The sequence below is a fragment of the Glandiceps talaboti genome, chromosome 4, assembly GCF_964340395.1.
Source record: "Glandiceps talaboti chromosome 4, keGlaTala1.1, whole genome shotgun sequence".
In the NCBI taxonomy this organism is placed as follows: domain Eukaryota; kingdom Metazoa; phylum Hemichordata; class Enteropneusta; family Spengelidae; genus Glandiceps; species Glandiceps talaboti.
Window position 1 is genome coordinate 27,581,675 of NC_135552.1, and position 19,941 is coordinate 27,601,615.

At 36.7% G+C, this 19,941-nt stretch overlaps 1 protein-coding gene across 1 annotated transcript in view; it reads left to right on the plus strand.

The window, feature by feature from the left end:
• Positions 1-1,738: 1,738 nt before the first annotated feature.
• Positions 1,739-19,941, plus strand: part of LOC144433693 (E3 ubiquitin-protein ligase UBR3-like) — a 37,877-nt gene continuing 19,674 nt past the window's right edge. Inside the window, exons 1-19 of the mRNA XM_078122045.1 lie at positions 1,739-2,160; positions 3,812-3,948; positions 5,415-5,552; positions 7,984-8,112; positions 8,733-8,866; positions 9,114-9,342; positions 9,837-10,016; positions 10,882-11,015; positions 11,485-11,637; positions 11,896-11,985; positions 12,252-12,380; positions 12,716-12,902; positions 15,118-15,263; positions 16,037-16,200; positions 16,475-16,622; positions 17,407-17,502; positions 17,988-18,122; positions 18,566-19,242; positions 19,682-19,773. Coding sequence (XP_077978171.1) covers positions 1,739-2,160; positions 3,812-3,948; positions 5,415-5,552; positions 7,984-8,112; positions 8,733-8,866; positions 9,114-9,342; positions 9,837-10,016; positions 10,882-11,015; positions 11,485-11,637; positions 11,896-11,985; positions 12,252-12,380; positions 12,716-12,902; positions 15,118-15,263; positions 16,037-16,200; positions 16,475-16,622; positions 17,407-17,502; positions 17,988-18,122; positions 18,566-19,242; positions 19,682-19,773 — 3,520 coding nt within the window. The remainder of the gene's footprint in view (positions 2,161-3,811; positions 3,949-5,414; positions 5,553-7,983; positions 8,113-8,732; positions 8,867-9,113; positions 9,343-9,836; positions 10,017-10,881; positions 11,016-11,484; positions 11,638-11,895; positions 11,986-12,251; positions 12,381-12,715; positions 12,903-15,117; positions 15,264-16,036; positions 16,201-16,474; positions 16,623-17,406; positions 17,503-17,987; positions 18,123-18,565; positions 19,243-19,681; positions 19,774-19,941) is intronic.

Genomic DNA, 19,941 nt, shown 5'->3' on the forward strand with positions numbered 1-19,941 from the left:
ATGTGAGGGGTAACATACAGAAAATGTGTTTATATGTGTGTTTGTTAAGAACGGAGTAGGGATATTCGATTGGTGTAGGTTTGTTAAAATAATGATATATACATAAAACTGTATTTGACAAGTTATTTTGAAAGTGAGTGTAGGTTGTCATATACAGTACATGTATTGCCTAGATCTATATGTTGTGTATTTTTGTAGGTGTGTATGGCCTGGAGTAATGTAAAGATAAATGTAAGGGAACACTTTCCTATTTTGCAGGTTTCCAGTTAAAAAGGACAACCTGTCATCAGAAATCTTCATTCTCTGTGGTGAATTTCAAATAAAAATTTTAGATTTTAGATTGCCCTATCACATCGCAATTATCTGATATCTCTTTTTAGGTGCAGTGACTATAAAAGTTTCACGTTAGTAAGCTTCATCACCTTTTGTGAATTATGTACTTGCTACTGCTAAATTGTTGAAATTGAAGTAGAAGTGTTTCCAAAAATGTCAGTCATACATAAAATTAAACTAGTTTTTAGGCCGAAAGTTATTAAAATTGTAACTTTCGAATCTCAGTAGAGTCGTCAAATCTTTAAATTCATAATGTTGATAATGTTGAGTACTTTATATTATTGAACTTATTAAACAAATCTTAGAATGAATTCCATATGTTTTTATGAAGTACACGTGAATAGGCTACTAAATCTTTCTTTTCTCGTATTGTTGGTATCTCAAATCTGACTTTCACTGTCGTTGTTCCAGGCATATTTACTGCACATCTATTTGCATACATAGAGATAACTCTTTCTTCTTTTCCAAAAATGCACTTACCTCTTTTCGAAAATAGCACGTTCTTGTGTAAATGGCCAACATGAAAGTTAGATGTTAATAATAAATATACGTCGAGTTTATATTATATTATATATTATATTTTGATGGTGCCGAAACTTGTGAGTTAGTCGGTCTAATCCTACTTTCACAACCACTACAACAATATCAACATCAATGTTGGTTTATACAGAGATGACGGCTAGTAATCTGACAAAAATCACCTTGACAGACAGAAATTATCAAACAAGAGATTTGCAAAGTGTTTTCTAAAAACAACTTGTGTAATCACGAAAGTTGTGAACTTTTTAGATATAACATTGAATTTACGATCTGATACATATAAACCATTCTTATTGTTTGTTTGTTTACATGTTTGTCTGTTTGTATGGCAGGTATAAAAAAATTGCTACTTGAGCTACCTGTGGACATACACTTTGGTATTCTAAGTCAAAATTAATATATACATGATGTATAGGCCTAAGCCTAAAAAAAATTAAGTCAGGTATAGTCTCATGCTGCCTCGTTTCTTCTGCTGGTTTCATATGAGCACTTCCTAATTTTGCTTGACATATTTGAAATTATATCCTTACTAAGTGGAATATCCGGATGAAAGAGTCAATATACAAATTGTAGACACATGTAAATTATACGATCTGTTCCCGATCACAGGGGCACGTGTTATTGCTTAGATTGCCGTTTTCTTAGGAAAATATCGTACGAATCCTGCTGCTACAAATGTGTCAATCTCTCTTTTCTCCTTACAGGTAGGAATATATAGTCAAAAAGTTGTTATATGTGTATTTAGTCTGTAGACCTGGAAAACAACAATCTGAATATTACACGGCCCTATATTGTAAATATGTTCTCGATGATCTCACCCCTGCTGTAACAATCCCAGCATGCTTTGCTGTAGCAAGAATCCAATATGGCGGATATGTTGTTAAATCTCGGGAAACATGGGGCTCCGGCTTATTTAAAAGCCCAGGTCGCCCGTTCCCGAGGACAGCAGCAACTCAGCGATCTGCTTGACAACTTGCTTGATCCACTGAAGCCTTTAGACAATTGGGACACCCTTGATTGGTGTCGATGTTTGCTTGCGGGTGGTACGACTTTCGACGACTTCGCAAAGGCTGTTCGTGTGTACGATAATGCGACAACTTGTGGACTTGTCTGGACTGCAAATTTTGTTGCTTATCGGTGTAGAACTTGTGGAATTTCTCCGTGCATGTCTTTGTGTGCCGACTGCTTTCAAGGTGGTGATCATTCAGGCCATGACTTCAATATGTTTCGAAGCCAGGCTGGCGGAGCGTGTGACTGTGGTGACATTAGTGTCATGCATTCAGCTGGGTGAGAAATTATTTATTTACAACAGTCTTTAGGACTTCATTACTTTTTTAGACACGCATACTCATGATATTGTCTACAATTCTCCAAATGAATAGTATTTTTGTCCATTTCGGATGAAGCCTTAGGTAAGTTTATTTTGTTTATAAAATCATGACACATGATCCTAAAACCAGTGATTTGTTGACATTTTCTTCTTGATACATCAAGTCTTGATGTCGATCGGAGATCTCGAGAGAACATATAGCTATGAGTGTACGGTGGGAATATAATAGTTACACCTCAATGTCCACCATTTAAGTACTGTACGGTGGGAATATAATAGTTACACCTCAATGTCCACCATTTACGTACTATACGGTACTATCAAGTCAAGTATGAAAAGGTAAACTGTCACTGAACGTATACATGCAGCAAATGCGTATTCATTTATATTTATGTGGGCGTGTCTGGCGTTGTTGCCATGGTAATGTTAATAATTGCAACAGGTTATTGTTTGCAAGTGTTTACAAATAATGTGATGTGTCACACCTGTCAAGCTGAATAAAAATGTGTCATTTAATTGTGTTTGGTAGATAAGCCATACAAGGGAGATCTGCATAGGTGTTAATCAATTCTAGCACTTTGGTCTTCCTCACTCATGTCATGTCATGTCAAAGTTTAATGTAGATGGAATATTTTTTTTTGAAAAAGAGCAGAATGACAGCTATTATCTACTTCACAACAGTGCTGTTGGAATAATAATTTCACAGATGATAACACCCTCAGCTAAGTAGCAGACAGTAACATCTCTGAAACACTAAAGAATTATTATCCATTTCATCATCAAGACTGAAACCAGATGGTGACTTAAATAGTGTCACTGACATAGATGTCAGAGAGAGAAATGTTTATGGAAGAAACAGCTAGTATCTCATAACATGAAAAGTATTGAACCATATCACACAAGACATATGGTACATTTCACCCTGAATACTAGTAAGATAATATCATAACTAGGCAAAGCCCATGCATAAGCTCGCACAGGCTAGATTCATTTGTGACCGGCTGCCTCATGATGATGTTGTAGATAGCGCCCTCCTCACTGAAAATGCGTATAGTATATAGAACACGCAGGCGTAGTCATTGAGCCGCAATGCATCCTTGGATAGTAATACCACAGTGTTCACAGTGAGATCTTATCTGACATGTGGATTTGTGTCCACAGTGAGATCTTATCTGACATGTGGATTTGTGTCCACAGTGAGATCTTATCTGACATATGTTGATTTGTGTCCACAGTGAGATCTTATCTGACATATGTGGATTTGTGTCCACAGTGAGATCTTATCTGACATATGTGGATTTGTGTCCACAGTGAGATCTTATCTGACATATGTGGATTTGTGTTCACTGTGAGATCTTCTCTGACATATGTGGATTTGTGTTCACAGTGAGATCTTATCTGACATGTGGATTTGTGTCCACAGTGAGATCAAATGTATCATTTCTACATGTATGCTTGGGCACTATCAATGTCTGCAATTTGTTTGTGTAATGATTTATGTCTCAAAAGGGGAAGTGAATTCAGTGTCAAGTTTGTAATCCTTGCTAAATCTACTGTTGACATCAGTTTGAAACATGTATCTTTTGTGTTGCAATATCTTATATCTAGATTTTGTCCAAGACACGGTCCTGAAGCTCTGTCTCGCACCTCACAAGTACCAAATGATCTATTGATGATGGCAGAAAATATTGTACCACGACTTATACTCAGGTTTATTCAACACCTAAGAGATAACCATAAGCCAGGTAAATACAGTACAATTCATGGGTTTTGTGGACAAAGGTTGAACAAGGGAACTGCCATAGTTTAGGAGGGTCCATCAACTGTATTACACAGGTCAAAGGTCAGCAAAACCCATATCCAAATGGTAAAGGGGTTATCATATACTAATACCCTATGTGGTGGCATGGAAACATCATTTTAAATACATAACCACACAAATTGGTTAGGAAATGTTATTTCATGCACAAAAACATAAAGATATCAAGATAAAATCAAACGCAAATCACTCAAAGAATGGAATGGAGAGCGTCACGCCATATTTGGGCAAAGTGTGCCAAGAAGTGACTAATATAGTAAATTATTGCAAATGGTTGATGTGCTCTCAATTGAATTACATTGGAAGTGATACTGGGTAGATGATAATGTAAAATGTAATATATTGTTTCATTCCTCTGAATTTGACTAGGCTATTTATTTCTTGACTTTAATAGAGCAATCCAAATATTTCAATCAAGTCTCTCCGTCTTCTTCAGCTTTTACCTGTCCATGGTGGCCACTAACAGTTAATATCTGATGTTGACACTCTCAGAGATTTTGTCAAAATATTCAGATAGAGGAATTTGTTGCTCACAGACTGAATTAACTATTTACTTTGATAGATATTTGATATCAAGTCGTTTACACAAAACAATCTGTATTAAATATATAAAGTTTAAAACATGGCTTTTGATCAATGGCTGGAAGTCTGAGATACAAATGTACTGGTACACTTGGATTTGTCCTGGACACACACCTACACTCACTTTACATGTGGATGTATGTAGGTATGTATGTCAATGGTAGTTATTAGAGAGGTTTAGATACACGTTTGAACGCCTACATGTACGGGAGCATTATCATGCAGGTGTACACATAATAACACATACAAAGTTGTGTTTAGTTACGCGTTCTGAACACAAACGTGAAAGACATTGGAATGTGCACGGGCGTGTTGCCAATTCTGTCCAAAAGGCCACACACTTGACTTTGTTTTCTAAACATGTCAGTATTTTTGCCATTTTTCCCGCAAATACCCAAATGAAAAACCAAACAATTAGTTTACAGTTATTCTTCCGAACTTTGATATAAAAAATATGACGTATAAATGACAAAAACTTAACGCATATTTAATGTTACACGTAGACCACATTTTGATTTAGCATCATCTGATACAGAACGTGTAGTTTGCTTCAAATCATGTGACTATGATGCTACGCGTATAGAACACACGTAAATGTGTGCAACTAAACCTCTCTATTTACCAGTTTATGTAACGGTACACTACCCTGCCATAAATCCCCATTCTTCCAATCATTTTCTTTTTTGAGTAACTTTTTTAGATTCCAGGCTGGAACATTTTATCGGGTACAGAGCAGTGCTTCTTGTCAGTAGTCAAGATTTGCTTTACCTCAAACCATTACAATATTTCCATCTGTGTCTATGTTTACAGAGTCGTATGTATGTGCCATACAGGAAGCTGAGGGGATGTTGGAGCTGCTACATGATATGTGTAAAATGGGTGGCGCTATGCACAGTGTTATGACCAGAGCTTTGACCAACCCACAACTTTATAAGAACTTAACAGACAGTAAGAACAAATAAAAACTCTCTCAATGTAACCACTACAAAACAATAAACATTACAAAAACTTTACAAATAATGGTGATGATTCCGATATGCTATTTCCAGAAAGACAAAAGATATTATAGTTTGGCCACTAGGAGTGCTGTTCAGAATCAACTTTTGGACCAGGAGTGCTGGCCACTTTGTAAAAATCAGCTTTGCGTTTCCCAGTATTTCATGGCAAAATTGGTGGCAATCTCAATCGGTCAAAATATTCTGCTACTTTTGTTTTGATTATGTCATTTCAAGACTAGTTCAGTTCAAGAATCACTTTCTGATTGGGTGTGCATCAAGCTAACTCAGTGCTTACTCTTGGCTGCTACTAATACCACAACATGATGTACTATGTAAATACCTGCACCAACTTGATGTAAACACCATAATTCTGGAGCTACATAGATATTGTCTTTTCTGCTAGACCAGTCAGAAAATAACTATGGAGCTACATAGATATTGTCTTTTCTGCTAGACCAGTCAGAAAATAACTCTAGAGTTACATAGATATTGTCTTTTATTCTAGACCAGTCAGAAAATAACTATGGAGCTACATAGATATTGTCTTTTATGCTAGACCAGTCAGAAAATAACTCTGGAGCTACATAGATATTGTCTTTTATTCTAGACCAGTCAGAAAATAATTCTGGAGCTACATAGATATTGTCTTTTATTCTAGACCAGTCAGAAAATAACTATGGAGCTACATAGATATTGTCTTTTATTCTAGACCAGTCAGAAAATAACTATGGAGCTACATAGATATTGTCTTTTATGCTAGACCAGTCAGAAAATAACTCTGGAGCTACATAGATATTGTCTTTTATTCTAGACCAGTCAGAAAATAATTCTGGAGCTACATAGATATTGTCTTTTATTCTAGACCAGTCAGAAAATAACTATGGAGCTACATAGATATTGTCTTTTATTCTAGACCAGTCAGAAAATAATTCTGGAGCTACATAGATATTGTCTTTTATTCTAGACCAGTCAGAAAATAACTATGGAGCTACATAGATATTGTCTTTTATTCTAGACCAGTCAGAAAATAACTCTGGAGCTACATAGATATTGTCTTTTATTCTAGACCAGTCAGAAAATAATTCTGGAGCTACATAGATATTGTCTTTTATTCTAGACCAGTCAGAAAATAACTATGGAGCTACATAGATATTGTCTTTTATTCTAGACCAGTCAGAAAATAACTATGGAGCTACATAGATATTGTCTTTTATTCTAGACCAGTCAGAAAATAACTCTGGAGCTACATAGATATTGTCTTTTATTCTAGACCAGTCAGAAAACAACTATGGAGCTACATAGATATTGTCTTTTATTCTAGACCAGTCAGAAAATAACTCTAGAGTTACATAGATATTGTCTTTTATTCTAGACCAGTCAGAAAATAACTCTGGAGTTACATAGATATTGTCTTTTATTCTAGACCAGTCAGAAAATAACTCTGGAGCTACATAGATATTGTCTTTTATTCTAGACCAGTCAGAAAATAACTATGGAGCTACATAGATATTGTCTTTTATTCTAGACCAGTCAGAAAATAACTCTGGAGCTACATAGATATTGTCTTTTATTCTAGACCAGTCAGAAAATAACTATGGAGCTACATAGATATTGTCTTTTATGCTAGACCAGTCAGAAAACAACTATGGAGCTACATAGATATTGTCTTTTATTCTAGACCAGTCAGAAAATAACTCTAGAGTTACATAGATATTGTCTTTTATTCTAGACCAGTCAGAAAATAACTCTGGAGTTACATAGATATTGTCTTTTATTCTAGACCAGTCAGAAAATAACTCTGGAGCTACATAGATATTGTCTTTTATTCTAGACCAGTCAGAAAATAACTCTAGAGTTACATAGATATTGTCTTTTATTCTAGACCAGTCAGAAAACAACTATGGAGCTACATAGATATTGTCTTTTATTCTAGACCAGTCAGAAAATAACTCTAGAGTTACATAGATATTGTCTTTTATTCTAGACCAGTCAGAAAATAACTCTGGAGTTACATAGATATTGTCTTTTATTCTAGACCAGTCAGAAAATAACTCTGGAGCTACATAGATATTGTCTTTTATGTTAGACCAGTCAGAAAACAACTCGTCACCTGTACTATAAGACTGAAAGTAGTGAGCAATTTGGTTTTGAAGAATATCTATGTATTGATTTTACGGTTTCATCAGTCGATTGATGTATGCTTATTTTACTAGAAATTTATCACCAAGCACAATCCGTTTTACCTGTATAGCTTTGAAATATTTACACCTGATGCTGGGTCAGTGTAATGGAATGAAAATTCCCAGAAAGCTAGTTTCACTTGATGAAGTTTTACAGTAAGTTTTCTTTCCTTTAATGTGTTATTTGTAACTCTGTTCCAGTATCAAACACTGTCAGGAGATATAAAGTTGAGAAAGGAAAGAAGCCATATGCAGAGACAAGTGAAGAGAATTACCTTGTGCCATTAAGAAGCATGGAAGTACCAAGTAATATACCAAGACACTTGAAAGGTGAATATATATAGCCACTAAATCATTGGTCAGTTTATACATTTGAATGAGAGTGTAGTAGTAATTATGGTACATATTTATGATAAAGTTTATATGGTGGAATTATCAAGATGGTCAAATGGTTAGTCTAGCTGCTAGACACTGATGAAGGGTGTATATCGCTGAAGGCTCTGTTGAGGGTGCCCAACCAGAGAGACTGAAGGCTCTGTTGAGGGTGCCCAACCAGAGAGACTGAAGGCTCTGTTGAGGGTGCCCAACCAGAGAGACTGAAGGCTCTGTTGAGGGTGCCCAACCAGAGAGACTGAAGGCTCTGTGATCACAATTTGGCTTTTAATAGGCAGCCTTCCAAAGGATAGATCTGAAGTCTTATTACAAGACTATCAAATGGTTGGATTAGGTTCACATAGAAAATGTTATCATTGACATCACAAGGCAGACTACTTTGAGTTATATCATTACAATTAATGATTCCTACACATACCTTACAGGAGATATTCATATCAAATCTAAACCAAGTGGTGCTTATTTAGGATGATTTTTTTTTGACAAATTTAGAAATCCAGGTGTCCAATCTTTAATTATTAAAAGCCAATCTCTTTCACTTGCCTATTCTGTTACAGATTGTCCAGCATTACAGAGTAAAATTGTACACAAAACTTTCATAGAAGAACTGGTTTTCTGGTCTGTAAAGTATGAATTTCCACAGAAGATAGTCACTTTATTACTCAGTATGCTTCCATTCAATGATTATAAGGTAAGGATTAAATATTTGAAATATCACATTGATTTCATTATTCTAAAATAATGTCTATCTTCATTGTAAACCCACTGTTATAAATCACAAATCACTTGATCCTAACCAGATGCACACACACACACACACACACACACACACACACACACACACACACACACACACACACACACACACACACACACATATTCATACATGCATGTAGCGTGTCTGAATCATTGTCTTACCATTTTATTGTCTTCATCAGGAGCCATTCACCAGAGCCTTTGTTCAACACTACAGTCGGGTATCAATGGCATTAACTAACACAGAACACCCAGACACATTGTCAAACCGAGTGGTTCATATCAGTGTTCAGCTGTTCAGTAATGAATTACTAGCAGTTAAGATGACAGATGAAATGCAGTTATTACATGTCATGGTTATATCATTGTTGAATATGATTGAAAATATACTTCTACCAAGTACTATAGGAGGTATGTTTAGTGTATTACTGTAATGGAACATTTTTGTGGCCCCAGCCCCCTCCCCTCACCTCACCATATACTTGACTTTCAATTTGCAGCCACCAACTGAAGTGTGGGTCACACAAAATCACTGTTCGTTGGAAATTTCTACCATTTGTCTGTAATTCTGTACCCACTTTTTTACACAGAGTAAAAAAAAGTAACTCATGGAAATATTTCTAAACAGCACTTCAGTATTTGAATGATTTTCCATTGTATGGTACTATAGTACATCATATTCCGGTTATTATATGGTATAGTTTGGCCACTGGGGGCGCTATTCAGTAACCTTCATAATGCAAAATGTAACCCTGATTTTCCCTCATTTTGAGTGCCCTCTTGCAAGGCTAAAGTAGTTAACTTTATATGGAATATGGCATATTGAACCAGAACAGACTTTCATTTTGTAGATCACAGTTACTACTTACAGCTATAATTTTATGTATGTTTTCATTTTCTGACAGAACCAGATCAGAATTTTCACATGGTTGTTAACTGTTCCCATCGTACCTTAGTCCTGAATTGCTACTGGCCTATTGTCAGTGATTTTATCAATGTACTATCACACAAGGCAATCGCTGAGAGGTTTCTTAAAGATCATACGCTTCTCAAATACTGGATGGTCTTTCTCTCTTATTTTTCTGGTAAGTATGTTCAACTTGTAGATGTTTCTTCTGGTATTATTTATTTTGACCTTGACCTTGACCTTTGTAGTCAAATGTCAAAACCAATCCTTTTTTAAAGGTGATTCAAAATGCTCACATTCACTATTGCTATTTTGCTAGACGACATGTTTGTGAAACGTATTCTGGTTTTAAAACTTTAAAAAAATGTCTGCAAACACCTTAAAATGACCTTTTTTCAGTCAGTTACCTTTGGATTTACTTCAAGAGTTTTTGGGTGCATGTGACTATAGCTGCTTTCTTTAAAATTGTGTACATGTACATAGATAACATTAGACGCACAAATTGTCTTGAAAGTCATTGCCAAACATTTGTAACTTTTGACTGAAGGATGGCCATATTTGTCTCAAAAAATAAACTTGAGTATACAACCTGGGGTCTATGCCTTAGTCAACCCAGCTGTATAATTAGGGACCTGGTAGGATAGAGGTTGCAATGTGAATGCTTTAATCCTATGTGCTTATAAATGCTGCCATGGATCGTATGCTCCCAGGGAGTTGAGGAAGTATAAAGGGCCGTTGTGCCGTTCTGATCCGAGCAAGGTGTAATAATTGTAAAGAGCTTTTAGCACAGAGTGGGAAAGTAGTATATATTATAAAAACCAACATTATTACATTATTATGTCTATGTCTTTGATGATTGAACCTTTTTTGTTTTCTTGAAGTATTGATTTACCAGTAATTAGCTGCATTCAGTAGATGTCCTTTGTCGTTGTGTACAAGATGCCCACAAACACACCACACTTTCAAAGTACCTGCCCATAACCTGAGTGTTGGAAATAATTCTTTGACCAAAATAACATTTGCTGTGTTGTTACTTTTACTAGCCATGAATCTGAACATACGAGAACTGACCCAACATGTGGAATTTGAACCTAATACATACTATGCTGCATTTTCTACTGAACTTGAAGCTTGTGCTGCTCCAATGTGGCAGATGATATCACATTGTAAGACAAAGGTAAGAACATGTCAGTGTTCATCATGTTGTGATTTCAAGGGAAACAAAGGCGTTGATGAAATGCTGCAAGATAAAACCAGCCCCACTTTTGTCAAACTGTGATGTATCCAAGTGATGATTACTATTACGAGACTTTTCTGTAGATATTCAAGTCAGTAAAACATAGCATGGTAACTATAGAAACAGAAAACAGATATTTTGTCAAACCAGTCATTACAACAGATAAAACATTTGTCATGTGTAACTTCAAGTGAGATATTGGCCATGTCTTCAAAACTGACGAGTGTTGGTAATTTAGTTTGTGATTGGTGAAGTACCTAGCAGCTTGTCTGGTATCACTGTAGTTCACAGTTTGTGATTGGTGAGGTAACTGGCAGCTTGTCTGGTACCACTCATGTACGATCTTGGGTAAATCATTGTACATGATAGGAGCATAGTTTTAAACTTTTCAAACCTTCTTAATTTTCAGGAATCTATCAAACTGACGTCATCACTGTTAGAAGTTTGTAAAACCCATTTACAGGACTGGTTTGATGCACTCAATGTGTCTGATAACCCAAACCCATTCCAGATATCCTTCCACCTTCCTCTTCACAGATATTTTTCAGTATTCTTGAGCCAGGTCAGTGCTAATTTCTTACAAGTAGAGTTTATAGCAGTTTTGTTGAAAGACTCTTTACTGAAGAAGATATTTAAGTAGTTTGTATGGGGTTCTGAGGTCTAACTAAAAGAATTTAGTTTTTTTATCCTACATTGAACTAAGATCCAAAGTCAAAGAGAAATAATGGTGACTGGATATTCAGTTATAATGATGTTGCATAGACTACTTTTAGACAAAATGATGGTCTTGGTTGTAATAGTTGTTGTCTGATTGTCCCAGGCTATCCGGAAACAAGACGCCAAAATTTCACAGTTTGAAATGACTGAAGACTTCCTTAAGAAACTGATGGTACATCCACTGGCCATACAGGTAAGTTAACAAACAGCTTCATATATTTTGCACAATAAGTAACCATAGAAACAGTTATTATCCATTACCTGGTACTTACAGGCTGTGTCAATTACATAAATAAAAGATGTAAGATGGGTACTTGATTTTGGTGTAGTATTGGTTTCACTTCATATTTTGGTGTAGTATTGGTTTCACTTCATATTAACATGAATAAAAGAATTTATTTAGAACCAACCTTTTCATTTGTTATCAAACTCTGATATTGATGTTTATATTTTGTCAAGGTTGCCAATTGTGAAATTCATGCCGGTATGTGGGTACGTAATGGACTTCAAATCCGGGGTCAAGCCATGACCTATGTACAGAGTCATTTCTGTAATTCTATGGTTGATCCAGATCTCTTCCTACTCCAGGTAAGTTATCATACAAATATGAACCTTGTGGGTGATAAGTACTGCTAGCTGCTTAGATAAGTTATCATACAGATTTGAACCTTGTAGAGTTGATAACTGCTGTTTTAATTTCCTTCTATATTTATTCAAAGAGATTTTTAGGGATGAGTTAATGATGTACAGACCAGTTTTGAATTTTGAAATGGCAATTTGAATTGTTTAATCCGTCAAAATGAATGACTTTATGTTAATACATTCTTATTCTTTACATTGCTGTTATACAAGTTTGTATATCATGTCTCTATAAATAATATGTATAATCATCAATTCCACAATGTTTTATTCTCTTTTCATAGTTGTGTGGATCTCAGTTAGACCCAGACTACTTCATTCATAAGTTATTTGATAGGTTCTCTGTCATGGATTGGTTGACTATTGCACCAAAACATAAAAACTGTCATCTCGATGAAGACAAAGAACTTCCCATGTTAGAGGGCGCACTAACACTTTTACTTATGAGTATCAACTGCAGACAGCACCTAGGTAAGGTCTTTAAAATGGAAGATAGAAAAGAGACTGTTATTTTGTTGTTCCACTGTTCATTGGCATTTATATCTGGAAGACTTTAAGCCTCACTATATCAGTTGTTGTGTTGTTTGTTGAATAAGAAGTCAGAAAACATGTGAACAAGATTTATTAGTTTTCATGATGCCAACACACTTCAGATACATGCATGCATACATACATACATACATACATACATACATACATACATACATACATACATACATACATACATACATACATACATACATACATACATACATACATACATACATACATACATACATACATACATACATACATACATACATACATACATACACACATACACAGACAGACAGACACACACACACACAGATAGATAGATAGATAGATAGATAGATAGATAGATAGATAGACATGCATATGTACATACATATGTAGTCTGTCTGTAGCTGTGTGAATAAAGTGCATATATTGTACATGTATGTATCCACAGACAAACACATACATACATACATACATACATACATACATACATACATACATACATACATACATACATATATACATGCATATATACATACACACACACATACATACATACATACATACATACATACATACATACACACATACACACATACACACATACATACATACATACATACATACATACATACATACATACATACATACATACATACAAACATACATGCATGCATGCATGCATGCATGCACGCACGCACGCACGCACGCACACACACACACACACACATACATACGTACGTACATACATACATACATACATACATACATACATACACACAGTAACTGATAATGTTTGAGAACATTATATATTAGAAATCAGTCTATTTTGTCAATAACACAAGCTTTAATGCGATGTACTTTTATTTGTAAACATAAAATTTAAGGAGTACTTTCTGTAACTGACCATTTTCACTGAGAACAATTTGTCAAAAAGTGTATGATTGTGGTAAAATCTACAGTATTGTACTAAAACTGTCCTGATGGTAAAAGATAAAACCTTTCCTCCCTCCTCCTTCTCCAACTCTACCTCCTCCTTCTCATCCAACTCTACCTCCTTCTCCACCTCTACCTCCTTCTCCACCTCTACCTCCACCTGTACCTCCTTCTCCACCTCTACCTCCTTCTCCACCTGTACCTCCTTCTCCACCTCTACCTCCACCTGTACCTCCTTCTCCACCTCTACCTCCTTCTCCACCTGTACCTCCTTCTCCACCTCTACCTCCACCTGTACCTCCTTCTCCACTTCTACCTCCACCTCTACCTCCTTCTCCACCTGTACCTCCTTCTCCACCTGTACCTCCTTCTCCACCTCTACCTCCTTCTCCACCTCTACCTCCACCTGTACCTCCTTCTCCACCTTTACCTCCACCTGTACCTCCTTCTCCACCTCTACCTCCACCTGTACCTCCTTCTCCACCTCTACCTCCTTCTCCACCTGTACCTCCTTCTCCACCTCTACCTCCTTCTCCACCTGTACCTCCTTCTCCACCTCTACCTCCACCTGTACCTCCTTCTCCACCTCTACCTCCTTCTCCACCTGTACCTCCTTCTCCACCTCTACCTCCACCTGTACCTCCTTCTCCACCTCTACCTCCACCTCTACCTCCTTCTCCACCTGTACCTCCTTCTCCACCTCTACCTCCACCTGTACCTCCTTCTCCACCTCTACCTCCTTCTCCACCTCTACCTCCACCTGTACCTCCTTCTCCACCTGTACCTCCTTCTCCACCTCTACCTCCACCTGTACCTCCTTCTCCACCTCTACCTCCACCTCTACCTCCTTCTCCACCTCTACCTCCACCTGTACCTCCTTCTCCACCTGTACCTCCTCCTCCAACTTTACCTCCTTCTCCACCTCTACCTCCTCCTTCTCCTCCACCTCTACCTCCTTCTCCTTCTCCTCCACCTCTACCTCCTCCACCTCTACCTCCTTTTCCACCTGTACCTCCTTCTCCTCCAACTCTATCTCCTCCTTCTCCTCCAATTCTACCTCCTTCTCCACCTCTACCTCCTTCTCCTCCCATAGCTACCACCTCTACCTCCTTCTCCACCTCTACCTCCTCCTCTACCTCCACCTGTACCTCTACCTCCTCCCATGGCTACCAGAAATGCTATGAAAACCTACATTTAGATACTGAATATATTTATCTACATGTCTTTACAGGTATATCAGACAAAGAGATTTTACAGACAGAGTTAGTGACTCAGTTATGTGCCAATGATAGAACACACAGTCAGCTGATTGACTTAGTACCGGACAAGACTGGCCTTACAGGACCTGGAAAAGACTTTGAAAGTATTCTCAAACAGGTACAATAGCTAGATACTGACTTTGAACATGTTTTCCAAGATGTAGAGATCAGGGTATTGGTGATATGGCTTTGGAAGTCTATTCAAATCGAAATATGTTTTCCATATAAGAATTTCATGGATTCTGGGTTCATAGTTAAAAATAAACACTTTTACTCACAGAAGCGTAAACAAAAAAAGTTTGACAGTGAATCCAAAATTGTTCACGGACATATCAGGAGTGTACTAAAACAATGTGGGATTTTAAACCAAAAGATTTTTTTTTGGTTTTGAACTTCTAATGTTTGAAGGCACTCAGACCATCTTTGACTTTGGGTGATACTTTGCATTTTGTAACCATATTCTCTGGTTAAAGTCTCTTTCCGACCAAGCTAGCATTGTGCCAACTCATTTACTAACACCAGACTGACGCTAACTCCTCACTACTAGTGTAGCTGCGAGACCCCTTTAGCTATTCTGCTTACTGTAAAGATGACCAAAGGTTGCCACTGAGGGCGGCGTTAGGTACTCCTTAACTGTGTTTGTTCAGCACCCCCAAAGTACAGATCCAAGGTCTAACTACAAGACTAACTCCTCACCAGCATGTGTTAGTAATTGGAAAGATTAATACCTGCACTGACCTGATATTAAAACAAGACTAATCCAGTGTTAATATCAGACTAACAAATCAAAAATTAAAACTACGTATACTTAATACTGTCATAAATCAGTGATTTTGTCTGTCATCAACTGCTTGTACAGTACTTTCCATACCTATTCTTGTCATCCCATAGGTTGCTGATTACAAAGAACCTGTGTTTGAGTCTGGTGCAATGCAGCAAGGCATGTACACACCCAAGGCAGAAGTATGGGCCAATCATTACGACCCTTTACATGTCATCCTTAGAGCTGTACATAAACGAGACATTCAAAGTGCAATGGACAGATATACAACTTAGTAAGTATGGGCCAGGCATTTCAACCCTTTACAGGGCATAGTTACAGCTGTACATAAAACGAGACATTCAAAGTGCAATGGACAGATATACAACTTAGTAAGTATGGGCCAGGTATAATTTCAACCTTTACAGGGCATAGTTACAGCTGTACATAAAACGAGACATTCAAAGTGCAATGGACAGATATACAAATTTCATAAGTGTGGGCCAGGCATTAGTTATGTCAAATTTTCAAAAAAATTCTCAAAAATTCTTGTAACTTTCTCCATCCAGCATTAAGAATTCCAATAAATTCAGTGGAACAGCATCACCATGGCCTCCTTACCAACCATTGAAGCCAGTTCACAAAGAGTTTGCTGCATTGAGAAGACTTTTACACTGCAAGACACTACATGGTATTATATTTACAATATTATACAAGGTAGGTATATAATCACACACATGTGTTACCAGTATTCGGTATTATTAGTGAAATTAGATTTGGCTTATTTTGCAAAATGACAGTGTCTTTATATCGCATATCCTGCTATCTGCAAAGCATCAAAAATGACAGTGTCTTTATATCACATACCCAGCTATCTGCAAAGCATCAAAAATGACAGTGTCTTTATATCACATACCCAGCTATCTGCAAAGCATCAAAAATGACAGTGTCTTTATATCACATACCCAGCTAGCTGCAAAGCATCAAAAATGACAGTGTCTTTATATCACATACCCAGCTATCTGCAAAGCATCAAAAATGACAGTGTCTTTATATCACATACCCAGCTATCTGCAAAGCATCAGTAATTATGTAATTCAAACAGCAATGATGCAGTCCTTCGTAAGTTGATAACTAAGAACTCTTAATCATAGTGTTTTGAAACAGCCTGTGTGGGTTGCAAACTAATTTGTTATGGATTAGTGCAACAGTGTAATGACTAAAGAACTGGAAACCGGCGTGTCTTAAAAAGAATGGATGAATTTGACAATGACACAAAATGACACAACTGGTTCCAATAATTGTTAATTGTAACAGTTGTGTCATCTTTCATCATTGCCAAAATTGGAAACTAGACAGAAATTCCAGCTGTTTTTTATACTCCATTACCAAAACCTTTTAATGTAGTGCAATGTATATTCATACTGACATGGCTGTTTTGAGCAGGTGATAAAGTCTAATACTGTATTTAATTGTTTCCTACTTTTTTTTTTATCACCAGTCATTCCAAAGTAAATCTGTATCAGAACCACCCATCTATCTGGGACTGCAATTACTGGACATGGCAGTTGACTGCCCTAATTTTGGACAGAGAAAGGTAAATTCTACTCTAAATTCATATATCTTGATGATATACTCATTTTTTTTGTTAATGTCTTTTAAAAATATGTTTATTTGGATACATGCAAAGTAAAGGTAACACAACAAAAGAAACAGAAATATCCAAAATACATATAGACTAAGAAGTAGTTGGTTAAATCACATTTGACCAAAATAAACTCAGTCTACAAAGTCGGTAAATGGAGACAACTTTCTGTGATTAAAAAAAGACCAACATTGTACAACATCTTACATGTAAATGGTTGTCAGTCTATTGGTATGTGTAGTGCTGGTAGTAGGCAGTACAAATGAAGCATTCAATTTGCTAGAATAAGTACTTACTAGTAGTACATTTTACTAGTACACTGCACATACATTGCTGTCCTTTGGAAATATAAACATATATATCTGTTATTACATATTTGTACTTTGTACATCGGACGATTCCATTATAACTAAGTAATTTTGTTCATAACACTTCAGAGAACAGAAGCAATGGATAGAGTTCTTGATAAAGAATTTGAAGACTGGTTTGCATCTAATTATATTTTACCAAATCTAAGACATACAATCCAAGAAGTGGTCGTACCTAAACATGTAGAACAAAGATTTAGAGTGGTAAGTGTAAGAATAGTTTTATCTGAAAAGAACTTGATCTTAGAACTCATTTAGCAAAGTTGTGATAATTTTGACTTGTATCTACTGAGAAAAACAGGTTTTTTTTGCAGTGCTATAGAAATTTTTTGTCTTGAATAAAAGATTGATCCTATGTTAATCTGTATGACACCACTGATGAAATAAAGAGTGTGAGATTCAAACTTTGTGCTTTGAAGACCTACTTCAGATTAAGATTAAATTCTGGGTAGGAAAAGTGGTTATTTGGCAGAGCTATAGAAAAAAAGGTTGGTCCTGAATATAAGAATAATTCCATGTAATGCTTATGGCTTCACTGATAAGATAACGCTTAGATGAGAACCTTGGATTGAATCTCTGGCCTTTATGAAGCCTGATCAAGGAGTGCTATCCACTTGTTTATAAATGTATGAATTACTCTTCTACAGGCAAGTGCTACAGCCAATGCTGACCACTTACTAAATTCACTACTCAATGATGAAGTGTTTGTCCTAGTATCATCAGCTGGTCTACTTGCTGGTGGAGCTGGTTTTATGACAGATGCCCTCACACCAGGTAATCAGGGTGGTGTCACAACCCAAGACACAGGTGATGACGGTAGTGATGTCAGTGATGATGACAGTATGGACACCAGTGATGCAGACACAACAGCCAGTCAGAGTACAACATCACTGACAGCAACCACTCCAGTTCCAACATCAGTGCAAGCCCCAGCACCCACCCCTATACAACAACAGTCGCCATCTCACAGCATAGTCCCAGGAGCCATACCAAAGACTCCAAGATCAACTTCTAGAACTAGCAGTAATGCAGTCACTCCACCAATGACAGAGGTCATAGAGGTCAATGAAAGCATCCTTAGCTTACTGGTTAAATTACATTCTAAACTGTCAGGGAAGGAAAATTCATACAAACCCCCATCCAAACAAACTAAAGACAAAATTGAGAGTATGAGAGTTGGTGATGGAGCATATTACATCAAACTATTCCTTGACAAAGTGTCAAATCTGAGTCCAGAGTGCAATAAATACCTAGAAGGAATTTGTCATGTACACGAGGATCAAGTTGATGCTGATAGTACAGAAAAGGACTCCATTGCTGAAAGGTGAGATCACATGTTAAGTTTGGCTCAAACAATGGAAATTGTTCTTTATGTATAAGCTTATCTATATTTTGTTAAATTTAGAATAGTCACATTGCAACCTCTATCCTACCAAACCTCTATCCTACCAGTCCCCAGTTGTAATGCTTTGTTGACTTAGACACAATTGTGGTTCAAATCTCACCCAAGGCCTGAAGACATTCACAAACAAATGACAGTGGCAAGGCTTGATTGAACCTGCATCTTGTAGATTCCAAGCTAGTCACACTAATCATTCAATCATCATCACTTCACATTGTACAATGTATGTAATACAGTTTTCATGTCCATGGACACCATACTCATTTGTGAAAAAATCCATGTAGTTCAAAATACAGAAATAAAAACTGTGTCTTTGATGTAGTCATGGTGATACTTTTAGTTTGTATTTTAATTGTCACAGGAGGAGGAAGGCCAGAGAACGACAGCAGAAACTTCTAGAACAGTTTGCCTCAAAGCAAAAGAAGTTTTTGGAAAAGGCTTTAGAAGCTGATGGTATGAAAGTTTACAGAAATGACATATTGATCAAGTATGAGGGCAGCAGACGACACTGGGGGGTTACGTGAAAGCATTTTTATCCCTGCATCATAAGAAATTACCAAATATTTGGTGGCGAAAGTTATGCAGAGACAACAGACTTGTAGCAATACCTCACTGTACTGT